This window comes from Phalacrocorax aristotelis, chromosome 3 (genome assembly GCF_949628215.1).
Source record: "Phalacrocorax aristotelis chromosome 3, bGulAri2.1, whole genome shotgun sequence".
NCBI classification, from domain to species: domain Eukaryota; kingdom Metazoa; phylum Chordata; class Aves; order Suliformes; family Phalacrocoracidae; genus Phalacrocorax; species Phalacrocorax aristotelis.
The window spans coordinates 87,096,613-87,116,346 of record NC_134278.1 but is presented as its reverse complement, the minus strand read 5'-3'; the positions used below and the strand labels follow the sequence as shown (position 1 = coordinate 87,116,346).

Below are 19,734 nucleotides of genomic sequence, written 5' to 3'. Positions count from 1 at the left end.
ATTTTCTTACATGCCAAACATAAAGGAATGCAAGGGGAAGTTTATTAATATTCATTTGCTTAACTTGAGACACTTATTCCAAGTACTCTACCCAGTGAAGATCTGCACTTGAAGGGAAAAAGGAGTTAAAAAAATCTTGTTCTTTTGAAAATTTTCCATAGCTTTATACAATTACTGCTCAGGTTACCTACAGGAAGAGACAAACCACTAAATCAGTTTTCCAAGAGACAGTAGGTGCAACCAGAAGAAAAATACAGCCAAGCAGTTAAGAACAGCCAGACTTACCTGCCTGCCAATACAGCCGGAGCTGTGACTCCAAAGCTATAATCATGCCAGGTGTTACCAGGAGCTGTCAAGGTTAAGTCCTCTGCTAATAAACCACAGATAAATCAGCAACAGGTTGGTTTGGAAATTCACAGGCTGCTGAGTTAGATCTTTGCTGGAAAAGAGAATTAAGCTGTTTTGACAGCTCTTTTATGTTCTTTTAAATCTCCTCCTATGTACTGCCATAAACAAAGGGATTCAGAGTTGACTTAATGAACAGTCACTGCAAGTAAAGGAAGTTCACAGTGCCTGCTGAGTGGCAGGATACATTGTGCTGCCAGCTGTATTCAATGGTCCAGATCCTCCAACTACATCCTTTAATATGGCTTTTGATATTGACAGTACTGGCTATGCAAATACTCTTCCCAGGCACAGCTGGGAGAGGAAAGCCAGTTTATGACACTAGATTTAAAAGCACAGGCATCAGCACATCTGTCTTAGCCCTGAAGAAAGTTCAAGACAGCTATTATCTTCGGGCACCAGGCAGCAACATATCTAATGGAAAGCCCAGAGCTGACATAGGGAATGTCTTTGATCTGCCTGGCCTACAAGAAAAGATGATGGAGCTTGCCCCAACAGGTGGAGATGAATATGTGCTCCCAGCAAACCTGCACACCCATCAAAACATATATCTCCCACCACAACGGCCAACACCACCCATCCAGTAGCCCCAGACAACTCTGGCCCACCAGACAGCAGCAAGGAAGCAAAGATTACTTCTTGGGTAAAGAAAGAGGAGGCAGCAAACATGGAAGGTGACTGGTTGCTACAGGTGCTTGCAGAGATAGCACCAAAGAAACAAGAGGTAGTAATACGGGCCATGGTAATAAAGGAGTCAAAACTGATGTGATATGACAGAGTGTTAAAACACCCCTAATTGTTTTAATTCAGTTGTCCCTGGAACTAGAAATTATTTTGCCCCATGATGTTTGGTCAGCACCAAAGTAATTTTTCTAAACAGATCTATTAGAAAAGAATGACCAAATCTACTAGTGTGCTGTAAGGCTCTGATACAGCAGCTCATCCAAAACAAAGGCACCAGAATGACTGCAGGAGACTGAGTATGCACATAAAATAAAACCCAAAAGCAGTTTGTGCTGAAATAAATACACAGAGCCACAGAGATCACAGTTCAGCAGCTGCAGAGCCTGGCCATAGCTCTGGAGTAATCCTCAAGAAAGTCTCCTTAAATAATAATAAAATAGAAATAAAAAAGACCCCCAATAATGATTCTCCACTACAAAGAGAACCTCAACAGGCAAACGAGAATTACTTCTGTACTGCTCATCTTTACAGATTTGCAGGCAGCTGGAAACTATAGTTCAGAAGGGCCTACACTCCTGATTCATCTCAAAAGCTTGTGCGTTTCGAAGCCCTACAGTTACAGGACCGGGTCCTGACTTAGGATCTGGGTGATTCAGCTGAAGCGCTTTAAGATGCTCTTGCCCGCAGCTGTGGCTCATCTCACCCCTCTGGCAGGTTTTCCTCCCCACTGCATCAGGGCAGCATAAGGGAGGTGCATACACACCTCAACTGCTGCAGTTCACGCTCACCTTACAAATCCGAGCTGAAGTTGATGGCAGTTAATACTAGCACACCAGGCAGCCTTACTATCATCCTGCCTCTGCTTCAGGGCAGAGGAAAGCAGAGAAAGACTACTCCTAAGGGACAGTGACATCTTAGCTTCAGTCTTGAATGCAGAAAGCCTCATGAGTCAGAGCCTTACACAACAGCAATGCTAGTTATGGTTCTGCTAATTTTAGCTCATGTTTAACCCACAGTTCCCAAGTCCCTGCAATGCCTTTCCAGGTGCTAAAAGACACAACTGCCCTATACCTCAACTGCCAAAACATACCGCTTCCCAGCTGAGAGGCTCTGATGCCCTTACATAGACTGTATGCTGCAGAAATATTTTTCAAATAAAGACAACAAAAGGAAGAAAACAAGGAGGGCTTTATTTACCTGATTGCTGTGTGCATATCTTAAAATAAAGAACAGAAGTTCAGCTGCGTAGTTCCTGTGTTCCAGGGTCCTCTCCAGGACACACAAGATAGACTGCTGTGGGACACTCCTGAGCTGCCCTCTGTACACAAGGTAGCAAATAGCTTGCCAGGGTCAGCTCCTACCCCAAGGAGTAGAAAGTGAGAGAGGGGCAAGGGAAACAAACACACACTTCATACACGCCCCTCAGAGTAAACCAGGAAAGCTTTTAGAAGTAAACAAACAATCCTCCCCTGCCCCCATATTCTCAGAAAGCCACCCAAGCAGAATCCTTTTACTACGGTAACTGAAGAGTTTGTTTTATAAGAAGAGTTTCCTCAGATTTAGTCAACCTTACCAGCCTCGTCCTCTCCTTATTCACACTAAACTGTGAAAGGGACTTCAGCTCTCTCCAACCAATTAAAAACCAATTGAAGCAACAGACTGGCACTATACAGCCTTAGCAGACTAAAAGACTGAAGACTCAGCTCAGATGATGCCTACACAATGTCATATTATTTCATTTTATTTAGGCTCATAACACAAGGAGCTGAAAAGAGTATTCACAGGGATCCAATCCTGCAAAAAAATTCTTTATTCCAGCTTAAGTCCACTGGGTTCAGAGGAACAGTACACATACATTACCATATGTGTCTAACAGTACCTGCAAGAACAGAGTCAGGTTTTATTTATTTGTAAAACTCTGTGAGGAGGTTACACACACAGAGTTTCTCTCTCAAAAAATAAAGCTGTGTTAGAATGTAAGTTAGTGTATTTTATTTATTCAAGGATACAACCTCACCCCTTTAAATAAATGACAGTCCGTTAAGATGAATTTGTCTACAACTTGGACATAACCTAATCTTTTCTGCTTCACACAATTTTTTTTGTTACTTCTAGGACACCAAACCATGCCAAGGAATTTCTGGAAAGAATTCTGCCTCTCAAAGGCAAATAAAATTCAGAACTATTTATGACAAACCCAAATCTTTCAACCTTACGGACACTAAACTTCGTGCCTGCTTCTACCAATGATGTCTTTTAGAAACTAGACACAGTTTCAAATGCTCTCAAAGACTTGTCACAAATAGAAAATGGGTGTAAGTATGCCGCACTGACGATCTGGAAAAGCCAGCAGCAAGAAAGATTTCACATACACCTGCACCTCTCCTGTTGAAATGTCTTTACTGCACAATATGCAACCAACAATTCTGATTAAAAATCCTTAACTTGTGGTCCATGGAACAGATATAAGGCTATAAAAGGGGCCAGGAGGCTAGCTTGGTAATGTAGGGAATGAAAGCCACTGGCGTTAAGGAGTGAGGATTGGTAGACAGCCTCCTGACAGAAATCAGGCAGAGAGCCCAAAGGAGCAGGTCTACGTATCTGAAATCAAGGTTTTATTTCGGATATGAAGAAGAAAGAGATGCAAGGTGGCAGAGGAGAACTGCTTTTGTGTGTGGACAGTTAAGTGTGTTTTAATGACTGTAGGAAGAAATGGACAAGGCTGACCTGTAAGGCAGCTGGTGGTGATTATTTGGAAAGAATAAGTTTGGTAGACAATTTAAGCCTTCAAAAAGTCCTCAGTCAAAACTGGAAATGAATGGAGAAGAAAATGCTGAAATGAGTTTGCAGATGGGGATTATTTGGTGCAGAATCTGAGTATGAGGCCAGAGAATACTTTAATTGGGAATGAGAAAAGCAGCGAAAAAGGAGGAGAAAATGCATGACACTTTCCTTTCACAAGCTGTACTTGTTACGGCACACCTACATGGCTAACACACAAATGCAAATCCAACTGAAAACTCATAAGCGCAAGCCCACAACAAAAAGCATGGTTCACAGCAAAACTAACTCAAAGAGATTCTGAATTGACTTGTAACTGTATCTCTCTTTGTCACACATTTCAATGTGATCATCCTCAATAATTAAAAGCACTTAGGTGCTCACAAAATCCCCTCTTAACAACCATGCAAAGCAAGGAAATTAACTGAGCAATTTGACAGCCTGACCCTCTAAGGCAATCCCCATGGATTTCTACAGCAAGTAGTTAACTCCAGTTTTTTTGGTGGCCTTCAGCACTGAAGAGTTTGCTGGAAAGCAGAGACCAGAAGGCAAGCAGACTGGTGTGAACCATGGAATCTCAAAGAGCTCATTTCTGTCCTATACACAGTGCATGCCAAATCTTGAAATTCCTGCAGTATCCAGTTATGAAACTACAATAGAAGAGAAAAACAGACAGCTAAAGCCTTTTGGAAAAAAAAAAAAAAAGATTAAGCATTACTTAATTCCCAAAACAGAAAGATGTATATTTGAAAATACAGAACCTACTTCAGACCATACCTAATTGATACAAAAATAGCGGACTTGCTGCCTGGAAATGAAGCCTTTCTTCAGTTAAGGCAGCACACAAGAAAAGTTTAACCCTTTTAGAACATCATGTCTTGCTTTATTTTTAAGCAGGATTTAAAAGCAAAGCAGTTCATATATGAGATGACAGGTATTACAAACATTAGACATAAGGAAATATGCTATTTTTCACAAAACAACTATTCAATGGCAAATCCTGTAGAAAAGCCTTCTTACGCTTATTCTTTTCCAGCATTTTTAAGCATTTAGCACCTACATTCAGGGTAACAGCTTCCTCACTCATAAAAGCATCTAATGGACATCATATTAGGAACTTGCCAACCTCAGCTCCATAAAAATTAGGCCATTCTCTGGAAATCAGTCAATACTACACTTGAAGCCCTGTTGGGTCCCTGACTTGCAAGACATCACACAAAAATAAGGAAACATAAAAGCCATCCTAGAGAGCTCACGTGTTCAGCATTAGGAGCTTCAGCAGCTCTGTAAAACAGCTATCACAGCTTCAAGACCAAGTACTGTAATTGATCCCTGGTCCAAAAGAGCATTTTCCTCTTATGAGGCTCCTCTGCTGAGCCTGTGCCTCAGACCAGCCTTGACTCAGCCACCTGAACAGAGGCCTCCAGCAGCTGAGAAGCCGCAGGGTACACCAGAGACGCAGGCCAGGCTGGCAGGCTTGACACAGGATCAACAGGAGACCTGGGCTTCTTCAAGCCAGCAGGAAACCCAAAGGCACCTCAAACAGTGCTGGACACCAGTGTTCAGGCAACTGAACTGGGTCCCCCGTGTAAGTCCCAGCTTTACACCTGCCAGTAATGCCCAGCATACTCCTATCACACAGCAACAGTCTGCTCTAACAGCACAGAGCAGAGAATACAACTTTTTTTGTAGAAGCTTATGCAGAATGCATGAGACTGATTTCTGGTTTTATTCAATGGCTCTGCACTGAGGAAAGGACTAAATTAACTCTCTCCTACCACGCATAGTCCTTCCAGGCCACGACTGTAGCTCACTGATGAGGCTAGGTGGAAAATCCTGTGCTGCCCCAGCTTATTCCAAGGGTAAGTGGAAGATGACACACTCCAGCACTGCCAAGCAAGTGCCTTTAAAAAAAAAAAATCAACTGCTTATATGATTAATGCAAAGCATGATGCTTTCATAGTAGCAGGAGTCACTAATCCATATTAAAGACCAAGACTACATTTATTTATTTTTAATAAAAGGCTCTAAATGAACCAACTGCTCAATTTTTCAAAGGTACGAAGCAGCCACAGTAATGAGGTCTGGGTCAGCAAGAGCAGCCAGAATACCACAGAAGCAACTCAGTCCTCTTAATTACCTGTACATAAGGGTTTTTCTAATGGAACAGTGACAACACTGGACACTCCCATCACATCCTGTCCCCACCAAATGAACCACCAATCAAAAGCAATCATCTGAGTGTGGCCACCTTCAATCATTAGCAGGGACAAGAATCAGAAATTATAGAAAGCAGAAAGAGCAAAGAAAGGGAGTTTCAGCCTATGCTGGACAAATGCTGCTGTACCTAGAGATAATCCTTTTAGAGTGTGAAGCAGTAACACCAGAGTGGTAGCAACTTCCCACACAGCCAGCATAACTCCAGGGAAAAAGAGCAGGAGCTAAGCTAAAAAAAAAAATAATTAAAATCAATACAAGTCCAGAGGAGACAAAAAGTATTAATGTCAACCACTAATGCACCCAACGCTGCAAACCGCACATGAACAGTTACAAAAATATTCTAAAACACAAGTCATTTTCTGAAGAGTTAGACAAATGAAAACCTAACAGAAGATAGCAGTCCACAGACAGACACCCAGCCCATTTTGGTCATGCACAATCCTTGCTCACAGACACATCTCAATTCAAGTGTGTTTATGACTACACTGGCATTTATTTTAAAATATGAATGGAGCATTCTTTTCCTCCAAACACACTGCATTGTTAAACTGCCAGTACATTAAAATAACTTACTGCTTACTACATTTCAATCAAACAAACTACAGACTACAGCACTGACACTTAATATATATTGAGTGCTTTCAACAAGAACAACATATGGAGTTCATTTCTTCTGTTTTGTTCTCACTTGGGCCAAACTCAGAGAGAGCCTTTAGAAATACAGGAAGCAGTGATTCTGTCAGCATGTGCAAAACTATCTTCTCCAAAGTTCATGAAAGGCTTAGTTGAAGGTTCTCCAAAGTTCATGAAAGACTTAGTTGAAGGTTCTCAAAATTTATAAATATTTACCCTTTTGTTTCATAGAGGAGTTCCACTTATGGCAGAAATATCGCATTTTAGCTTGCATGCTTAAAGAACATTTTTGTTAAGGTTCTCCAAACAAGAGGAAGCAGACTAAAAAAGCCTACAATTAAATGACTGTGAGAGTGTTTTTTCCTTATTGTTATTTTTCCTAGAATTCATCCACATTTCACCACCATACTGTTCCTTCATCATAACCAACACAAGCACTGATCTTGCCTATATTTAAAATTCAAGAACATTAAATGAAAGTTCAGAAAGACAACCTATTTTTAAAAAAAACAGTTGCATGTCTGAGGCTTTGAAAGGCTCTTTCGCTAGTTCACACACCGGCATTTTGCTAAGTGGGCACTCTCGTTTATGATTAAACAATAAGCTAATTGTTTCTAAAATAACAGGATTGTTCACAGGAGAATGTTTGTGTGTGGCTTTTTCTTAAATCAAGTGAAAGTTAGCTGCAGATCCAATCTGAACGTTCCCCTGAAGCATTCATACTTTAGTGCTGAAGCATTCTGCAAATTCTTAAGCAAGGAATGAATGAAAGTGAAAATGAAAGCCAAACTAGCTGGTTTACACAAAAAAAAACCCTTAAGAAGTAATAAACACAACTGCTGAAATAAACCTGATAAACCAAAATTACTGTGGAAAACTCTGGCCTGAGCTAGACAGTAGATCCAATCACAACAGACTCTTTCAACTTTTAGATGTTTTTATTTGTAGTTCATTCGGTAAAAACAAGCTCAACTACCAAAACGATTCTGTTTCTTAATAATCTTTCAAAACATTTTAGGCAGGAAGGTAACTTGTTAAAAAAAAAAAGTTTAACCTGACAGCGTTCCTTTAAGACAGAGCAGCGAGCAGCCTTCCAGCATATTTGACAGAGATTTCCAACTCCAAGAGACAGAATTTAAATTCGTAGAGGCAATTACTCATAACCAGTGAAAGCAACCAATGCAAGTGCCAAACTTGCCAACAAGAAGAAAGGCCAAGCATTAGAAAGGAGGCTGCAGTTTATTACGAGGCAATTTGAACATCTCAGTCCATGAGATCTGGAAAGTACTTTCTTCATCCCCTGACACTACAGGCTCACGCTAATGTGAGGAATTATGTCAGTAACATCAATAATCCAAACATATAAAGCAGCACTTAAGTATTTATATAATGGAGATCTTTGCCTGACTATTTAAAAGCTGCTTCTAGTCTTCCCTAGCAGACTTATTTAAGCTCATTTTGCAGAGGAAAGAAGTTGCGCCAGACCCATACTATTAACTGCTATCTAGTCAGCTCCAAAGCCATCCAGCTGGATCACCACAAAATTCTTGTCTGACTAAACAAGTACCTTAAGACATTTCCCAAAGACCTGTCTCCTGCCTCTTCCCATTAAATGATGGAAAGGAACAAGGAGAAGAAGGAGAGACAAGATATCATCAGGTAAAAAAGTCAAAATCAAAATGGGTAAAAACCCTGGATTAAAACACCACCATTTTCACGACTGATCTCAAACACCTCAGTAGCTAACAACAGTGTCAGCAGATAACACGCAGCACCAAGAGCTGAGTTGGAAGTTGGAAAACAGCTCTTGGGAAATATTTAAAAACCAAAACACAAAACCAAAACACCAAAACCACACCATGAAGTCACAGATGCCAAGCTAATAAATACACCATCCTCTGCATTATAACAACAATGACAGCTAAGATGATCAGAGTACAGAACAAAACCAACAGGTCCAAGATAAGTAGGCAGCTGATTCTGCAATGGGCAGGCAAGAGAAAGCAAGGGTAGGCAAGACCAATGCATGCACACCAAACAATACAAAACAAGCAATACCCATCCTATTTCAGCACCAGCAACTTACTCCACCATTTGTGCTGCAACATGAGCTGCTTCTTACCATTTTTTGGTGCACTCGACCATCAATTCCTGGTAAGAAGCCACAAACTGGAACTTGGATGCATGTTTCCCAACACGCTGGAGTCTTTTCCAAACTGAAGCCATGATTGTGAGAAATACCAGTCCTCTTACACAGTAGCAACTCTGGAAATACCAATGTAGATTTAAGAATGTGTGTGCTCAATACTAGCAGATTTATATACAGACACAGTAAAAACAGTGCGCAGGGAACTTGATGGGATGTCTACAATTCATATTCTGCTTCTCCCTTCTTCATAGCAAATCCCAGTCTAGTTGAACGGCTCATCACCAGCCAGGAGCAGCATGCAATAGGAGCAAACAGGTAACTGAAAGGAAGTTATCTCATGGAATCATCATTCCTCACACAGTAGATGATGTGGAGAATACAAGACTGGAAGACAAATAAGACAGGGGGAGAAAGCATTGGTTAATACACTCCATACTACAGTGCTACAATTGCACGTTACCTTGTACCTTCCAAAACAACTACAATAAACCACAACACCCCCTTCCTGTTGTCATGCCCCCCAACCTTCCAATTAAATAAATAAATAAGAATGCTGCAGCAATTTCAGGAATGCAAACCACGAGCCTGGAAACCTATCAACATGTCCTTTTATCAGCACCATCATAATTGGCAACAACAACAAAAAAGGGCAGGTCAGGGCCACACGGAATCCTTATGAAGCATCTCTGGAAAGCAACGCAGAGTGGCTGAGGTGCTGCCAACATGCACCCAGAGGGAGGGACAGAGGGAGACGAAGACAAGTTCTTTGTCTTGATGACAAAAGGTGTAACAGTTGTTTCCTCTCACACACACACACCTCCCGCTCCCATTTATCTTTCCAAGGAGAAAAAACAGCCAAGAAGCCGGCAAGGGAGTGCTACTACTTAAATGCCTATGCCAGAGTAAGGAGGAAGAGGATGAAAGAGGAAGGGGCATTCCTGAGCCCTGTCTGCCCAGGACTCCCCATCTTCCTCGCTGCATCACATTGAAATGGAAATGCCTCTCCATCCTGAACTGAGAAACGCTCATCAGGGAGGTGAAAAGGGAGAGGAGAAACCCAGATAGGTCTTCTCCCTCCAAAGGAGAGCGGCATCTCTGCTGGGTGCGGAGGAAGAAGCTTCTTCATTAGGAATAAGGGGAAGTAAAAGGTGTCCGCACCTGGCGAGAAGGCAGGATACGATGGCATCAGAGCCGGGAAGGTGGCAACCCGGGACCAGGAACGTCCCACCGGCGGGGGCCGTCCCCAGGGGCGCCCCGCTCCGCCTCGCCAGCCCCTGTCACCGCAGCGCCCAGCCCGCCGGAGCGGCGCCCCCACCCCTCCGCAGCCGCTGGCCACGAGCCGTTGGGGTTTAAAAATTAAAACACCAACAGCAGGGAGCGGGGGGGGGTGGGGGGAGGAGGGGAGAGAGGCGGCTCGGGGAGCGGGAGGGGACGGGACACAGGGCGGCTCCCCCCGCGCCGCGGCACTCACCTGCCGCCGGCTCCTCACGGACGGGCGCCGCCGGGCGGGCGCGGGCACCACACGGCAGGCGAGAGGCAGCGCTGCCGCTGCCCATTACCGCGGCAGCCCCGCTGGCGGCAGCGCCCGACGGCTGTCCCCTCCCTCCCGCAGCCTCATGGCGAGCACTGGGCACACGCCGCCTCCCCTCGCCCCGCCGGCCAGGCAGGCAGGCGGTCAGCCCGGGTCCCGCCTCGCGTCACACCACCACCATCGCGCTCCTGGCGGCGCTGCGCCGCGCCGCGCCTCGCCTCGCCCCAGCCGGCCGCTCCCCCCGCCCCCGCCGCCCGGCGCAGCCCGCATCCCCCACACCATTGGCCCCGCCGCACGCCCTCCACAGCCCATTGGCTGTCGCCTCGCGTCAATCACCTGCAGGCTTCAGGGGCAATCCTCGCGCAACGGAGAGACCGAGGTAGTGAGGGAAGACGATGCCCGCAAGCCCTCTTCTCCCACCCCCAACTCAGTCTCTTTTGATTGGTCGAAGAGCGCGAGGGGGCGGGGTTATTGTAAGGAGGAGCTACTCGATAGGTGAGCGCGGCCACTCGTCAGCACAGAAGCGTCCGGCGATTGGCGGCGGCACTTCCTAAAGCCGCGGGGTGGGCGTGGCGCGAGGAGCGGGCTGTCACGGCCGGGGCGTGGCCCCGCGGCGGCCCCCGGGCCGTGCAGCCGGCGGGAGGGGTGATTGGGCGCGCAGCGGCAGAAGGGAGGGAGCGGCCGCGGGAGCGGACTGGGGCGGGCGGGCTGGAGGGAGGGAGGGAGGGAGGGAGGGAGGGAGGGAGGGAGGGGAGGTGGAACCGCGGTGGAGGACGGTAACGGCGGCGGGCCTGGCCCGGAGGAGGGGCCGCCCTGCGCCGAGCCCGGCCCGCACCCCGCGGCGCTCCGGGGTTCTCGTGGGGGCGGGGAGTTGGTGGGCGTGAAACACGGAATTAAACAACGCCGGCGGGGCAGTGCTTCCGTGCCGATGTGGCTCGATTATGTGCTCCGTGAGCTGCACCCGGGCATCGGGGTTTGGGTGTCCCGCGCAGCTTTATGTAGAAGTACCTGCAGAGCGGACGGGAGCAGCGAGGGGTGGTCCCTGTGGGCGCTGGGCTCCGAGTTCGCCATAGCCACGCTGGCTGAACGCTGCTCCCGCAGCGCGGCGCCGGCACCGGGGCGTCGCGAGCCGGACGCGAGCCCTTGGTGCCAGCGTTCATCTAAAATGAAATGTTGGTTTGTTCTGGTTCTGAGAGAAAACGCCACGCAGTTTTTTGCCCACTTGCCTTCTGAAGCCTCTCCTCGCACCCGTGCAGGTGCGGCAAGTCTTATATCCCAAAGCACTGCTTCCAACAAGTGGGTTCCAGAGTCAGGGTAACGTGGTTGTGTGAGATACTGCTGGAGCTAATCCCAAACCTGTCAGCCAGGCAAATAAGAAACTAAGCTGGCTCTCAAGTGGAAGCACAGGGAAATAAGGATAATGCAGGTCTGAGAACAGCTGTGAAATCAGGGCTTTTGCAGTCCTCCTCCATGGTCTTTCCCATGACGAACCAAATGGAGTACAAGCCTGATCTGTGGACTGGGAAGCTCCTTATCCCAGTCTTTTCCTCCTCTTCCCTCTTCTCTCTGTGCCGGCCTATCACAGAGGCTTGCCAGCATGCAGTGGCTGGAGTGAAAGGAGAGAAAGAATGACTGTGTGGATGGCCACAGGTCTAAGCTGAACTAAGTTACTTTAGAGAGGGTGAATATTTAGGCTATTAAAAAGGTCAGCCCTTTGCTTATAATGTGTCAGTCTTCATGCCTTTGCCTCCTCTCAAGACAGATTTACTTATCCAAGCAGCCAGAGGGCATGTATTTTCTACCTATTTGGAGCTGTCCTGGAAGAGGCAGTGATTTTTACTTCTTAAAGTGTTACACTGGAATGTGAAAGGCAGTCATTCTACTCATACAGATTTTCTCAGAAATGTTTTTTTTTTTTTCCTGAATATATTTGAAGTTAGAGTCTGAAGATTTTGTACATTTGTCTAAGATTTCTGTCCGAGTGTTGCAGATGGTCTGCACTCACAGAGTAATTCCAACGCACTTGAGGGAGACATTACTGGTTTTTTAAGTGCAGATCACCTGCGTAGGATTTGGGAAATGAGGCCAGGATTTCCGGAACACATCAGTCTGAGAACGCACATTCTGGAGCACACATATGCTTTGTTCTGACTTGGAAAATAGCAGATGGAAATCTGGCAGCTGTGAAGTGGATCAAACAAGGTAATTTTAAATTCCAGTGGCCCTGAGGAGTTCCTTGGTTCCTCATACCAGGGAAATGTCAAGTAGTCAGTTGTACTGATTTTATTTCAAAAGTTGTCTTTATTCTGGATATATTACCAAGAGTTAACCTGAAACCTTCTCTGATTTATCTTTGGAATACCATGCAGCATCCAGGCTAATTCCTAAGACATATCTTTCACCAAGATTTTATTTTCCTCAAACTGAGATAGACATTTTCTGTCCTGTGGAATAAATACAGAAGGTATGGTGGTTTGTTCAGTGACTTGTGTTTCAAACATCATTATTTATTAACATTTTCCATTTCCTTCATAGCTTTCGGATTCAAGTTACACCAGGCCTAAGAAGTACACAGCATAAGGCTGCTTTTTCCTTCATTTCATTGGGAGAATTGTAACATAGGCAATTATCCTACAGATTATCTATGTATTTTACAGTTTTTAAGAGTAGCAATCCTCAACTCTTGCAATTTTGGAGAAAGCTTTAAGAGATTTCAAAGGGTGCGAGCAATTACTTCGGAAAGAAGAGCAAGATCTTCAGCTGCAGATTGGAAGCTAGAGGCCACTGCAGCATTCTCAGGTTGCTGAACTGAGTCCTAGACCAGACCAGCTCAAACGCCCTTGTGAGTTCTGTTGGCAGCTCACAGACCAAAGGAACCACTAATTGGCAAAAAAGGATTAGCAAGGGCATGGCTCAAGAACCCCATACCCCTTTCCCTGGTCAGAGCACTCTGATGGACCAGTGAGGAACCCCCATGTTGACCTCATTGCCATATTGAAAAGGTCTCTTGACTGGTCCTGCCAGCCATAAGCCTGATTTGTGCCGGTCATCCAGCAGAAACCATAGGTCAACTATAGAGCACAGTTGTTCTGTGGCTCCCTTCTTCCCCACCCCACCCCCCCCATGGTGACACTGAAATATACAGCCTCCCTCACAATCTCCACAGAAATCCCGATATTTGGGGTTTTTCTGGATTTTGACTCCTGCTCCCTGGCTTTGGCCTGATGGTAGTAGACTGCAAGCTTCATGGTCCAAGAAGAAAGACCATCTATGCTCCATTTATGTTATTCCCTCTTAAGCTTTAAAGCTATACAGCCGCTCCCTTATCCTTTAATGCCTTGTCTTCAGCATGACTAAGGACAGGTTGTTCACCAATAAAGACATGACCTTTGCTAGAAATAGCTATCATAAATCTCAGTTTTCCCGTCCTTTCGTGTGTGAGCCTGCAGAAATGTCACTGAGGACATCAACTAGTTGGATTATGTCAAATTTGCAAGAGCATTCAGCTTTTTGAGGCAGTGGGCAGTGTTATGCTCATGTGTTTCTTGTATTTCTAGTTCACATCAAAAGTTTGACCCCCATGTTAATTAAGGGAGTGGAGAATTTGCACTGACCTCAGTAAATCTGGGTGAAGTACAATCTTCGTGGTCCCCAAAAGATGTCACTAATGTGTGTGATGCCTTGAAATTCAGTTCTGTAACAAGTTCTATGGCAGCATGCTTGTCTGCTTTGTCTTTGCTTCTTTGCATCCCAACAGTAACTAAAAAGTATATATACACGTAAGAAATCATAAAAATATATGTGGCAACAAAATAATTTTTTTAATCCTCCCTTCTGTTTCTTGTTTGTTGCTGGAAAAATTCCACTTAGCTGTGTTGTCACATGATCTGATGATACCCAACAGCCATTCTGAACACAGAGAGGAAAATGTTTCAGGTATTCCCTCTGCTAGATATAGGTCACAACTGGGGGTGGGGAGGAAGGGTGGAATACCCTGTTTTATCTGTGCAGTGAAAGCTTCACTTTGAGACTGGCAGCTGAGAAAAGGTGATTCCCACATTGCAGAATTAGGTAGCCCAGTTACTACCACAGCCTGTAGCAAAAGCATGCAATTTCAGCAATACTCCCAGCTGTGCTTAAGGCACTACAACTTGTTCTTGCCTTACCAGCAAAAGTAGATTTCAGGGTATGCTCTGGTAGTCTCATGTTTTGTTAACACTCTGGCATGGGCTAAGGCAGGCAGGCTAGCCTAGTGCTTACTTGCTGACCAGCTTACCTGAGCAGCGTTCCTAGCCCAAGGCACAGAAATGTGCACAGGCACCCACACTGTCAAACCTCCTAAATCCAGGGCCTGCCCCCTGGAGAGGAAGCTCACGAGAGCTCTGCTGCCAAGGGTAATCTACAGACACAGGGGCTGGGTTAACTCACCAACATCTCTTTTTTTAATGGACTCTTTATTTTCCCATTCTGCTGTGGCTGGAGCCTGCCCTTGTATGTGGTGAGACCCTGCTGTGCTTCAGCCAGGCAGCAAATGCTTCCCTTCCAGGCTCTGCACCAGAAAGGGTGGGTATCAAAAAGGCCCCTTACCTGGGAGGCAGCCTCATGTCACAGCCCCTTGCTCTCCGGTGACCAGCTTCATTGTGCCACCCCAGAGGCACTTGGTACTCCCTGCCCTGCCCCGCTTAACCCAAAGCCCAAAGTCTCATAGGCAAAGTCAAGCTGACTGGTTCAAAAAGAGTGGATGAAAAACATCCTCAGCTGTCTTTTATTTATCTCCCCTCCCTTGTCTGGCTGAAATTCTTCCCAAACTACTCAGCAGTAAGGGACATGTATTTATCTGCAGACAAGGTCAAGGACAGAAGTCACATTCCTGAAATGCAGAAGCTGCAATGCCATTCAGGTTGTGGAGGCAATACAGAAGATGGGGTATTGATGGTGGAGACCCACATGCTACATACAGTGTCTCCCTAATCTGTATCATAAAACGCTGGATTAGCACTGCTTTCTCCAAGTTTATTATCAACTCTCCTGTTAGCTTGCAATGGTCTGAATGAGTTTTGTCATTTACCTTTTGATATCTTTAAGAATTGTGTACATCTCTTAGGGGCCACAGTTTCTCTCTTCTTAAAAAAGAAAAAAAGAAGCAGCCTGTACTTTGTCCATAAATAACAACTTTCGACCTTTTATCATGCTTAGTGCCTCCTGTACCATTTCCAGTTCTTCAATATCCTTCCTGTGTGGTCTCCCTAGCTTTTTTGCAAAGTATAATTATGCTTGTATAGGACATCCTGCAGCACTAACAAGCTAAAGAATGTCTTTGTCCTTCTCTTTTTAAAATAGACAGCACATGGTGTGGCCAGCAGGAGTAGGGAAGTGACTGTGCCCCTGTACTTGGCCCTGGTGAGGCCACACCTCAAATACTGTGTTCAGTTTTGGGCCCCTCACTACAAGAAGGACATTGAGTTGCTGGAACACGTCCAGAGAAGGGCAACAAAGCTGGTGAAGGGTCCAGAGAGCAGGTCTTGTGGGGAGCAGCTGAGGGAACTGGGGTTGTTTAGTCTGGAGAAGAGGAGGCTGAGGGGAGACCTTATCACTTCTCTACAACTGCCTGAAAGGAGGGTGCAGCAAGGTGGGTGTTGGTCTCCTCTTTCAAGTTACTAGTGATGGGACATGAGGAAATGGCCTCAAATTGTGTCAGGGGAGGTTTAGATTGGATATTAGGAAAAAGTTCTTCACTGAAAGGGTTATCAAGCACTAGAACAGGTTGCCTAAGGAAGTGGTGGGGTCACCATCCCTGGAGCTATCTAAAAGTCATGTAAATGTGGTGCTTAGGGACATGGGTTAGTGGTGGATTTGGCAGTGTTAGGTTAACATTTGGACTTGATGATCTTAGAGGTATTTTCCAACCTAAATGATTCTATGATTCTATGACTTCTTACCAAATAATCCAGCTATTAATTTAATTTAAGATGCCCTTCATAAACAGTTACCTTGATTCTCTGGAACTGTTCACTTTTTCTCATTTTAATATTTTTTTTCTTCTCTTTTCTACAGTTCTTTTCAACTTTAAACATGGTCTTCTTTTTTAATATATACTTTTTCATAACCTAATTTCTTGTTATGCAGACTACCACCAACACTCTGTGGAGACAGCTGAAAGTGAAAGGGCTAAACTATAGACAAGGTAAAGATGGAGCAACCTATGCCTAGGATTTGGAAAAAGCATCTCAGATAAGTATGGCAGCACAGTGAGAACATGAGACTCTCTCTCCACAGACAGGGATTAAGAAAAGAAAGACCCTTTTCTAAGAGCTATGGAAGAAAATAAGAGATGGAGCAAGTTCAGAGGAAGACTTGCTTCCTAACTCCCACAGACACACCCATTTACATGATGCTGGATATGTCAAACCTCTTAACCAGCTGTAGGTGCTTCATGGAGGCATCTAAGGAAACTGCAGATTCAAAAGTGGGAAGGTCAAGGAGTGAAGGTTGTACATTTTTTTTCAACTGAGGTCCTGTTTATTAGAAAATAAGTAGCTGTACATGCAATCAGAATACAGAACTGGAAAAATTTAAAGCCTTTTAACTGTATTTCTGTAACACTGCATAAATGCCAGAGAAATCATAAAATGTAATACATCTGTCTCTAAAGATTATGCAGGGAATTCCTCTTTGCCCAAATATAATATCATATGTCGCCTTTAGAGAGAACACCTAGTTAACTTTGGATCTACACCATCAGTCATCCATGCAGTACATCAGTAACAGCGGTACACTTCCTTAGAGTACAGATGTTAGCAATGCACAGACCATCATAGATCAAGTCTGAGATGTTCTTGGAAGCCTGTCTAGAAGCAAATACCTTGCAGATGTGAGAAGACAATCTATGATGCAAACTGGCGCTCCTACCAGGCTAAGAAGAAATTTGTATCTAACAACTTGTACAACCCCAAACAGCATACAATAGGATGAAAAGAATCTTGAAGTGCAGAGTAAGAATATGTATATGTGGTGTGGCCTTCGTGCTGCAGAAGATTTATAGTTAGCAAAGTTATATCTTTTGAAAATGAGCCCCATGGGCCTGTTCATGTATGGAGGACATGCAAGTGGACAAGTGTTTGCGGACTTCGGTCATGGTGTTGGGCAGGTGTGAAATAGTGGGGAAAGAATCAGTTCTGAAAGGATGAGCAATTAATTGTGTTGTAAAACTGACTGCAAAGTTTCCTGCTCCCACTTTTAAAATCTCAGCAGCCACCCAGTTTAAACAACTATCTCTAGTTAATCTGGAAATGAAACAAAATAATCACAGCCAAGTTAAGTAATTACTGACTCAGAAACTGCTCTTCAATGTGTCCAGATTAACCTACATGGATTTAAATGTTGTTGCACGTTATTTTTAACTGTGTGTTATCTTTAGTTATCACTAATCTCCCTGTACACTTTTTAAACTGTATAAGTCACATTTAACACAAACTGTTAAAAGTCACACTGTCAAAAAACATGGGAACAGTTAGCTTTCAAAAGTCTGCATGCAGCACACTGTGTTCAACTTTATCCATACAAAATGTTTGCTTACTAGGTCCTCCATAGAATATGCATCACACCACACAGAAAAGGTACCTCTTGCAGGTGGTCCTGGTATGATGGCAAAGAGAGCATTCTGGTGCATGTGCCCTGCAGGGGTGTGGGCTGAAATCCATCTGGCAATCAATCATTAAACATTTCTAACAAATAAACCAGCATTTCTTACAGCCCAAAACTCTGCCTACTTTATACTGTTGGCAGCCCTGCACTAGGAAGAAAATATGGAAATATTGACTAATTCATGTGGTGCTTTCAGTTACACAGAGAGTGAACCACTCCAAGCTACAGAATGGGACCACCATTCTTCAGCCCCTTCCAGATCTGTACAGATTCACTGGCTGCCCTGAGGACCCAAAAAACCACTTTTTCCAAGGGAAAAAAAGAGGTATATTGAACACTGAAGGTAATAACCTAAATTCTTCAATGGTATTGATATCCAGGATAACTTAGGGAGTAGATAGTTGAAGCACAGTTAGAAAAAAAATAACATTAGAGCTCACTACAAACGGGATGTAGGATTCATTTTGCCAGATCGTGGTGGTGTTTGGGCTTCTCCAGTTTGCCCCTCTTCAGAATCTCATTTTTGCTAAATTCCTCTGCAAGAGCTTGTGGAGGACATGCAGCCTTACTGACCATACATGCCTATGTCAGACACCTCAGTGAGTCCCCAGCCGGAGGAGGAGGTTGCTCAATGTAGATATCTTTCATCACAGTCTTGAGAAGGGACATTTAGATTTATTTTCCTCTCAGTTTTAGTAATCTTACTGACTATTCACACATGCCTAGAAGGAGTGAATGCTTTACCAGCTCTCAGGACAACTGGGAAAAAAAAAAAAAGGAACTCTCTAGTCTGGGCTACTTTCTAACTGCAGCTAGGTGACACAGTGGTGCCTAGGGCCATTCTTTGAATCAGTAGTTTTGAAATGAAAGATCCGGGAGCATAAATGGGTTTATTTCCAGAAAAAGTAGAACCCCAAAACCCCAGCAGATGTGCTGCCAGCACAGGGCAAGTGTTGGGAACAATTCCATGGCTGCACTCACAGATACAACTGAATCAGCCACCAAGATACCTTCCTTTCGTCTCCAACCAGAGCTCTGGAGCGTAGCAAAGGATCTACACAAAAACAGCAAAAGGCTGGAAAGGCATCTCAGCCTCTCTTTTCCTGGCAAAATTTCCTGTATCACCCAAGCTAGCAAAATCTGTCTGTTTTGGGAAACAACGGATATATCAAGCATTCTGGCAAAGACCAGGAGAAATGACAGTTCAATGATGTTGAAAAGAAAACTATCAGAGAGAGATTAGTTTGTCTGACAGTCTTTCTTTATGCTTTCTGCTGAAGAACAACGAAAGTCCTTTCATGCATATTGGATTTATTTCTACTGTGAATCAACCTCTGTCAGTAGGGCTGTAAGTGTTGCCAGTTTAGAAAAATGGGTGATCACTGCGCTCTGGCACCTGCTCTCTGCATGCCTCAGGGCGCCAAAGTTTTCTAGCCACTTATTCTGCTGCAGGCAATGCTCATTTTACACTGAAGCATCACATTTTTGGATATAGCATTCAGAACATTGCCTGCACACAAATTAAGACATTTGCCCGAGTAGGCAGACAGTACAACCAAATGGGGGGTCCGCAGGCCATGGAAACCTCAGACCCTGGTTATGGAGATGACAAGAGGTAATGGAGCAAATGCTGCCTGTTAACAGGAGTGGCAGTGCCAGCTGATTTCTCACACCAATTTGCAGGTGA

At 44.6% G+C, this 19,734-nt stretch overlaps 1 protein-coding gene across 11 annotated transcripts in view; it reads right to left on the bottom strand.

Moving 5' to 3' along the window:
• The window catches only part of EHBP1 (EH domain binding protein 1), a 225,622-nt gene extending 214,776 nt beyond the window's left edge, over positions 1-10,846 (bottom strand). For 10 of the 11 annotated variants that reach the window (XM_075088349.1, XM_075088353.1, XM_075088342.1 and 7 more), the window contains exons 1-2: positions 10,344-10,634; positions 8,846-9,256 (exon numbers count right to left, since the gene is read on the bottom strand). In XM_075088349.1, coding sequence (XP_074944450.1) covers positions 8,846-8,949 — 104 coding nt within the window. In that variant the 5' untranslated portion in view covers positions 8,950-9,256; positions 10,344-10,634. Of the gene's footprint in view, positions 1-8,845; positions 9,257-10,343; positions 10,635-10,739 lie in introns of those variants that run through there. The other variant, XM_075088343.1, reaches the window with a different exon arrangement.
• Positions 10,847-19,734: the final 8,888 nt, after the last annotated feature.